Here is a 9353-nt window from a genome sequence, read left to right as displayed (position 1 = left end):
GTGGTGGTAGCGTGTACGCGTGTTTGCATGAAAAAAAAACTTTATCTGGAAGACAACTTGCACTCTCCGAACGTGCACTGTGGACGATTTAACTAATTTGTTCATCTTTTTTCTTCTTCAATTGTGCAGTGAATAGTTTGAAGCGAACAAGAACAATATTCGGTTAGGTGATTTGTTGTCATGAAAAAGTGAAATAATAACACATTCGAAAACGCTGCAGTACTACCCGGAAATATAATGACTGCCAAGAACGCCGTCCCACAGGCTTCGGAAGCCGTGGCAGCCATCGGCAACAACGAGGGATGTGATAAAGTTGTGCTAAAACGCAAAATCACACTAATCAATGGAGTTGGCATTATCGTGGGAACTATTATCGGCTCTGGTATCTTCATATCGCCTACTGGTGTATTTGTGTTTACCAGGTAATAAAAGCTTTACGTGTTGTTTTGTGAAATCTACACACGTGTTTTGAACATTTACTAAATTAATTACATATCTGGGCAGTTGCTTAAATAATATCATAGCGTTTAATTAATGATTGCTTTGGTAAAAAACTAACAAATACCCAAGAATTGAAGACGAAAGAAAGGACGATGTGAAGAAGGAGAAGGACTTCTGTATTCGGGTAGCTGTTTTTATGTATGTTCTGAAACGAATAAGAATATCCCACAAACGGAAATTATTTAATCGGTAACTGTACGTGGGCGTTACGAAAAGAACATTGCCAAAGCAAAGCTCTCTCGATCGGTAACCATCGCAACGGAACGGTGCGAACGAACTTTGCCAGGTCTTGGCCAGCATTCGATGGATATTATCTTTGGAGTATCTACCCAAACTAGTATAAGTTCGTGGTGTGATTATGTGCCCTCTTTATTGTACCTTCTACTTTTATTCTTTTCGGATGGACAGAAAACCGGTTTTGCTTCACATAATTCTACGCCGTAAACGATGAAACCGATTTCCATTTTCATTCCTTTGCTTTGTAATACCAGCATCATTCTCATACACGCTCATTCTTTGCTCTGCAGTGTATTATAATGGTTAAAGCTCACATCTGTCCGTTTCCTGGTACATCTTTCCAGGTCAGTCGGTTCTTCCCTGGTCATCTGGACGCTGAGCGGAATCCTGTCGACGCTGGGTGCCCTTTGCTATGCTGAGCTCGGTACATGCATCACACGCTCCGGTGGAGACTACGCGTATCTTCTGGTCGCTTTCGGGCCACTTGTTGGATTTCTACGTCTCTGGATGGCACTGCTCATTATTCGCCCAACTACGCAGGTACTCAGAAACCATGACAAGGGTGGACTCGTGTTTATTTTGTTCTTAACCCATTGTTGTGGCCTACATTGTACCACGAACCACATGCTATTTGAAGATGGCACATTCAAATTCTCCTGTACAGAAAGTGCGCGGAAAAGTAAGCGTTTGCATACGTTAAACCACAACACCCAACCTCTGCAACATATTATCCACAAAACACCCAAAAAATGGCTACGATTCATATCCTGTTTTTTTCCTCATCATCGATTAAGAATAGCGATACGAGATAAAACCATTTTTCCAATCCATCATGAACCAACTGTTGCCTTTACTTGTCTGATCCATTCGGACCGGTACTTCAACACGGTGGCAAAGATTAATTATTCATCGCCTCCGGATGATAATACACCATCCGTTCCTAGCCATCATGAGATGACATCGCAACTCCTGTGTTTCGGTGGTTAATTGACATCTAATCCCCAGGCCGATATGCAATTGTAACTATTCTAACCATTTGCTTGTACAGGATGCTTCAAACAGCAAACGTTGTAGTCAATGAAATGGTTTTCCCTTTTTCGATTGCGATAACAAACCACCAACACGACCACGGGAAATTCACCCTCCTTTCTACGGTTTTTCCTCGCTAGATGACGAAACGGTGGACTGCTCATGGAAAATGATCTCGTTGCTTACTGCGAGCATGTGTGTTGTGAGCATCGAATGGCCATGAACTTCCAATCAAGTGCTACTGCCGCCTGTAAGCGTAGAGTCTCCCGCAGGCAAAACTCTGTCGGCTTCTCTAGCATCAATCAATGCTCGAGCAAGTTGGACAAACAAAGTGAAAAGCCACTTCTTGATTGGAAAGTTCTCCATTCCTTGCCTCCAATTGAATTACGGGTTGAATTGATTGAGACCGATTCTTTTATCGCCATTTTTTTGTCGTACTTCCTTCAGATTCATGTATCCCGGTTTAGTAGGAATTCCGATTTAGTAGGAAATATTGCCTTTTGGTCTGTTATGTTAGCTGATACAAGCTGATTATAATATAATGAATGACATATTTTTCATAGCAATACGTACTAATTTCGACTAGTAGTAACATACTTTCCTTATGTTCTGCATGACTTGCCTTTGTTCATTAAAAACTGTACGATTGTTCTAACTGTGTTTCGCTATTTTTTTGTGTATATTAAGGACAAATATACAAATATTTTCCAAGCAGTACTGAGTACTGATGCGAATTAATTGAAGTAATGAAACGTGTAGACAACAATTCGCCTTGCAAGAACACGATCACATTGAACACTTCAATAATTATTCTCTATTACCTTCTATTACCTCGAAATCTGTATCCGACATATTATATTCGTTACCATAGCCAGTTATTTAAGTCGAAATTTCCTTTTTCCTTACTTTTGTCCTGAACCTACCGAAATTAAAACCGTTAACAGCTCAAGGTCTTTCGAAGCTGGTGCTAGCGAAATCCATCCATAACTGATGCGTAATGTTACACAACATTACGTGCTGAGCAAGTCAGTATGTAACGGATCAGAACGGAAAATATACCGCAAAACCACTATCGTCAGTAGGGCATACATTCTACTTTAGTCTAACGGGAGCAGGATTTGCATCCCCGTTCGGATAACACCATTGAACAGATTCATTGGTTGATTTGTGTTCGCACATTGTCCGTTGCTATTTATAATAAAAAAAAGTCTCTTTCCGTGAGGCCAAGGTAAAACCCTCGGTCGAAACACGTTAGATAACGTCAACAACAAGTCCATGGAAGGTAATTTTAAAACATGAAATACTATTTTAAAAGCAATACCTGCTAGCCTTTCTTGGGGAAAAACAAAAAAAAAAACATACTAAACATAAAAAACGCTTATCAGTGTGTAGGTCGACCATTAACGTTGGTTACTGTTGGTTAAGGAATACGAAAAATAAACCTGATGACGGGAAGGAAGGAAACGTCGGTCTTTATGTCATAGAAATTGGTATCTTCCTCATCAAGACAACAAGTTATGTTCCTCACTCTTTCTTATGACGCATTCTTTGTCAACGCTTTTACTGTACCGACAAAGATATGATCTACGTACTTTATCTCAGTTTTCTTTTGCCTACTACGACAACCGTCAATCGGTTCGAGTGGAAAAAATAGAACAAAACAATAGGTCACATATATGGGAGTGGGAAGTGTTTTCCCTTCTTTATTGGTGTTATTACTGTTCAGTTTATCTCACAATCTGATACTCCTTGGTAGAAAGGTCTGTTAGCGGTAGTGATAACAGTTGGACATGCCCTTTTAATTGCTCGCAATGGGTTTTAATGATGTGGACCTTTCAATCCACACACCGGATGATGCGATCGTCACGGTTGCGCGGTTACACATTTTGGTCGATTTGGCAGGGTCGTCGGAACTCCTGTTCGTACTCATGAATCCATTTGTTCGCCACTGTAAATATATGTATAATATTGCGATTATTGCTTTCAGTAGCAACTGTGTCTCCTTTGTGATAAAATGGCGCAACAAGTGCTTACCCCATTTGGATCCAACGAACACTGGACAGGCACCGTGTAGAGTACGTGAATCGGTCGTTCCATTCGCGTGCAAATTGTACCAAAATATTGCGGATCCTTTACGTGGGAACACACCGACACCGAGCTCGGGGAACACAGTGGCACCGCCGATGGCGACGTCACTCAACTAAAATGATTGTGGTAAAATGTGAATAACTTTCGTTAAATGTTGCTTTCAAAGTCAAAGTTCAATCCGACGCACATAATACATCACGGTGGCTATTCGATTTCCTTTCCCAACCGCTGGATAAGCAACCTTGCCTTCCTCCGGCACGGCGTAATCGTAATGGGGCAGATAATGTCCACCGACACCATAATTTCCGACCTGCAGCTGTTCGGAAGCCGACATGGCTAGATCAGTCATGTCTTCTGTGCGCCGAGTGATGATACGGACCACTGGATGCATCACATCATCGAGCCAACCGTTGTTGCTGGTGCGCGTTTTAGAAACTTTCTTTACAGCATCATCACCTACCATCGAGCGGTGTAACAACGGTTTGGCAATATCGAGCAGTGTGGCGATCTCCTTGTCGTATAGCACCTCGTGGTACACAACGATAACAGGATCGTGGTTGAGCTCTTCCAACTTTAACGGTGCGATGCGCAGAAACGGTGTCCGATTGTGTTCGTACCGGCAGCGTAATTTGGCGACGTCCTTAGTAGGGCGTTGATAGTCACCACGACACAAGCTGGGATAGAGTCGATAATTTGCATCCGGTACTGGCGGAGGCAAACCGTACTGTTTCTTGTAGTCGATCCATTTTTCCAGCGGCTCCTTGCTGTTCAGTGCCCGCTGGTTGTCCGGTTGCAATTTTAACACTTTTTGGGTCAGTTCTAGGGCCTCGTCGTACTCTCCCTGCTGGGAGAGTGCGTAAGAAAGGGAGTTCATGATCTCCACCTTACTAACACCAGGGCTTTCCGTTGTCCACAAGCGCAATGCTTCCCGCAACCAGCTAACAGCGTACCGATAGTTTGCCGCGGTCGTTAGCTTGTTGCCGATTTCGTAGCATTCGGCCGTTCTCAGCTGGCGGCCAATCTGCCGATGGAGCAGTTTACCGCTTGCCATGTCCTTCGTGTCGAGCTGATACATATCCTGCAATCGGGCCAAACCCTCCGCCACTCCCACCGCATCGTCACTGGTGGGCATTTCGGTGTTGTTCTGTAACTTTACCCCGACGTCCAAATCCATGAACACCCGGATACGTTCCCAATCGTTGACAAGCCGGTTAACCAGCAGGAAAGCGCTCGTTGGATTTGAAGTATATTCAACTTCATTTTTTAATCCCGCATTTAATTCCTTCGCAAACCAATCGCGCTGCCGGTGCAAGAACTCGATCTTTTGCTCGTGCAGTTTAATGTAACGGTCGAGACTGTCTAGAAATGTCTTTTCGAGCTTTAGTAATTGCCGCATCTGCTCGATCGAGGAAAAATATTCTCCATGCACATTTATCCACGTATTGCAAAACAGCCACCAACTAACGGATAAAGCTAAAAGTTTTGTCACTGCTGAAACAGCCATTGCTGCTCTGGTATCCCGCAATCAACTTCGTGCTGATGGTAACCACACAAGCTATGAGCCACGTTCAATGTCTATGCACACTGTACAAAGTAAGGATGACAAGTGGCACTAGACCAACAGCGTCCAAAATACTATGGAGGCCCAATTTTCAATTACTGCATGTAGCGGTTAGTTGGTAAACCTTTGCCACCTCTGCACAGCTGCTTCAACTCTGCTTATCTTATCGCTATGACCGAACTTTTTGGTTGTACTTCTAAAATAATGTCCTTTTATCGAAAGATCATGTACATACGATTACATCCCTTATCAAGGTACAAGTTACAAAAAAACATTGTACAAGGCACAAAAAACATGATCGTGCAACCTTATGCACAACCGGAACAATCGTACTTCGAACGACTCCCATGCAGTTTACATGGTGCATAGTTTTTTTTTTAGTTCTACGGTACGTTATATTAACTTAGCTATCTTACATTGATGCGATAATGGATGGTTCGATGATGTAATATGTATCCCTTAATGTACCGTATGTATCTTACAATAAGGGAATACTCAAACAAAGTACCTATTGACACAACTTGAAAATCATTATTACTTTGGCAGTTCGTCAGCAGTTGAAATCTTTAACCTTTTTTTTTTAAACATCATTACTGGCTATCAGTGAGTTGAATTGTACCCAGAGCCGTATATTTTCGGGAGCGGCCTATTGATACCAAAACCCATCCAGATAGTTGCCCTCCATTCAGGCATTGTCATTCGCAGCAAAAAATACCTTGTTTGGAGGCTCATGGGGTTATGTTGGTCTCACAAACGTTGAAGAACTTTTATTGTGAGGATTACGAAGTTAGACGCCCATTGTTGCTTTTAATATTACACCCACGCATTCCAAAGCATTTCTATTTACCTTCACATAATGTGAGCAAAGCACTAACGCAAAGCTGTGGATTTGTGAAGTTAAAGGTCATAATCATGTGAGTCAGTTGCATCCGCTTTAAGAAAACCGGGGTAAGCATGATCGTCTGTGGCATTAGTGCGTTACTATCGCTGAAGAAATGGCTTTAGTTCATGGAGTAGTTGTCGTCGAATGTAGTTAATATATTCCACAACAGCACTTACATTGTTAATACGAAAATTATCGTATTTCCTGCCATAAGAACCAAAGCAATTGAATATGTAAAAGGTAGATGCAAGGTGATACGATTACGCATGCATTCAGTAATCAGCAACAGGTTTTGCAACCGCTGTTTTGCCTCTGTTGAAGCCTACAGTTACGCGAACTCATATTAGATAACTATTCGACCTTGGACCATTTCTTTAATGAATGTTAGGCCTCATTCGAACATGATATCTTTTCAGTGTAAATTTTAGATATACCATCATGTCTATTGAATGCTATTCACATACAGTGGCGGATCTAACGGTGGCCGGAGTAGGCGGCCGCCTAGGGCCTCGCCGTGAAGCGGGCCCCGGAAAAAGCTGTTAGGAAAAGTGTATAAAGTCTAAAAGTACTAGTGGGGGCCCCAAAGAGTAACACAAGAGGACTCTGAAGAAATTGGAATAAAATCCCCCTCCTCCCCCGGTCAACAAATCCATCCATTTGAGGGCCTCTAAGCTAACCAAACCGCCCCCCCCCCTCCCCACCCACCATAAACAATTTTTAAATTTGATCATGGCCAAACCACCCTCCCCCCAGAATTTTTTAAATACGTGCCAAAACTATCATTCCGCCCAGGGCCTGCAAGGGGATTGATCTGCCACAGTTAACATATCTGTAACAATATGTTGGGAGCTTGGCGGGGCTAATCTCAAAATAATAATTATTGAAGCGATAACAATTTTGTAAATACGGCACTACGGAACAGATATATTCGCATCTATATTTATATTTTATTTATATTTTCGTTTCAGGCAATCGTAGCATTAACCTTCGCACAGTACGCGGTGAGACCGTTTTTCGAAGATTGTGAAGCTCCAGAAAATGCGGTGCGCCTTCTGGCGGCTGTTTGTCTGTGCTTCCTGACGGCCATCAACTGCATTTCAACCAAATGGGCAATGAAGATACAGGATGTGTTTACCATCGCAAAGCTAACTGCCCTCGTGTCCATCATTCTGGCCGGCATGTACTTTATGGCAACGGAGTCGCTCGACAATTTCCACAATCCCTGGGAAGGGGATTATGCACTATCCAGCCTTGCTTACGCTTTCTACTCCGGGCTGTTTGCCTTTGGTGGATGGAATTATCTGAACTTTGTTACGGAAGAGCTAGAAAATCCGTACAAGTAAGTAAAGAAAGGCTTAAACTATGTGTTTTCGAGTATATTCATTATAAAGCGTTTGATTTTTTTTCGACCGCTCTTTTCCCTTTCCCTTATCAGAAACCTTCCGCGAGCTATATGGATCGCAATGCCCATGGTGACCGGTATTTACGTTTTCGTCAACATGGCATACTTTGCGGTGGTATCGCGGCAAGAAATGCTCGCATCGATTGCCGTGGCCGTTTCGTTCGGTAATCGTATGTTTGGTTCTGTCGCCTGGCTGATACCGATCTTCGTCGCCCTCAGCACCTTCGGTGGAGTAAATGGTATTTTGTTCACATCGGCCCGCTTGTTCTCTACTGGCGCCCAGGAAGGACATTTGCCAGCATGGTTCTCGCTCGTTCATGTTGACCGACAAACACCAATTCCGGCGCTTATATTCACCTGTATCACTTCGATCATCATGCTGCTTTCGGCCAACGTATTTGTACTCATCAACTATTTCAGTCAAATCCTTTGGCTTTCCGTTGCGGCCAGTATTGCCGGATTGTTGTGGTTGAGGGTTTCAAAGTATGAATTGTAGTTCATCAACTTGTACACGAACATATTAATGAATGTTTATTCTTTCAGGCCCAACATGCCACGACCGATTAAAGTAAATTTGGCCCTTCCAATAATCTTCCTCATCTGCTGTTTGGGCTTGGTGCTGTTACCATCGTTTACCGAACCATTCAATCTGCTCGTTGGACTTGCAATAACATTATCCGGAGTTCCTGTGTACTACGTGTGCATTGTGTGGCGCAGCAACAAACAAACGAAAAACGTGATCATGCGTTGGATCGAGCGTGGCTGCCAGATACTGTTTAATGCAGCCTTTGTCGACTGTCATCACGATCGAAAACGGGAACGAGAGTTTTCCGAAATGCAAACGAGCATTGAGGACAAAAGCGTTAGTCGCTAGGCTACTAGCTGCTGAGGGGTTGAATATCAATACGCTTACTTGATTTCTTGCTTCAAAAAGGATTTAACACAGGACGATTCTGAGACTGCTTCCAGCGGTAGTGCCAACGAAACGGATGATGAAGTGATGTTTCTTCGCAATTTTACTTAAGAAAAGTGGTACTCGAAAGAAAAAAATTTTGGGTCCACAACATGAGATGTTCATTTTTATACTAACATTTGTAAATGCGAATCTCACATATTGATTTCAGTGCTTTAAAAAGAAACGAAGATAGAACAGCAGCCCATCAAGAACAAGTTAAAATCTTCAAATTTTTTAAGGGTAGGGTACAAAAAATATACAGACAGAAGGTAGGTCTTAATCTGTAAAGATTAACCGACAAAACTCGTGAACAAAACAATACACCGTGTATCTGCGACGAAGTAGTTTCTGCTGAAGGTTTACTCTACGATCTTTGCTTATATCAATGTACTTAAAGTAGTTAAGATAAATATGAAATAAATAAGCATTGTTGTTTGAATTTGTTGTTTTCGGTGCTGAATTCAACATGACGTGACGACGGGAGACAGAGCCTGTAATTACGATAATGAGTTCATCGCCTGGCTCATCGTAGAATCCATGCCTTGGAGGCGTGCGTAGCGCAGCTATCTAATTTCTGTATGTCGTACTCAACAAATGGGCCAAAATAGTTTCATAACTATTGTTCAAACAAGATTTTGCCCTTAACTCCCATACAGCTCACAGTTGTCGTTACCTTTATAGGAAATCATTCCCAATA

At 42.5% G+C, this 9353-nt stretch overlaps 2 protein-coding genes across 2 annotated transcripts; one reads left to right on the top strand and one right to left on the bottom strand.

Moving 5' to 3' along the window:
* The first annotated feature begins 237 nt into the window (after positions 1-237).
* Positions 238-8575, top strand: LOC128718136 (Y+L amino acid transporter 2). The gene is made up of 5 exons (XM_053811809.1): positions 238-422; positions 1083-1278; positions 7268-7638; positions 7735-8184; positions 8245-8575. Exons 1-5 carry the CDS (start codon positions 238-240, stop codon positions 8573-8575), a joined length of 1533 nt encoding a protein of 510 aa, XP_053667784.1.
* LOC128707741 (prolyl 4-hydroxylase subunit alpha-1-like) lies at positions 3645-5359 on the bottom strand. The gene is made up of 3 exons (XM_053802699.1): positions 4043-5359; positions 3802-3967; positions 3645-3769 (listed from the first exon to the last, which is right to left on the bottom strand). The coding sequence occupies exons 1-3, from the start codon at positions 5357-5359 to the stop codon at positions 3645-3647; spliced, it is 1608 nt and encodes a 535-aa protein (XP_053658674.1).
* Positions 8576-9353: the final 778 nt, after the last annotated feature.

The sequence above is a fragment of the Anopheles marshallii genome, chromosome 2 (assembly GCF_943734725.1).
Source record: "Anopheles marshallii chromosome 2, idAnoMarsDA_429_01, whole genome shotgun sequence".
Taxonomy (NCBI): Eukaryota; Metazoa; Arthropoda; class Insecta; order Diptera; family Culicidae; genus Anopheles; species Anopheles marshallii.
The sequence above is the reverse complement of the archived record's forward strand: the minus strand, read 5'-3'. Positions and strand labels throughout refer to the sequence as shown.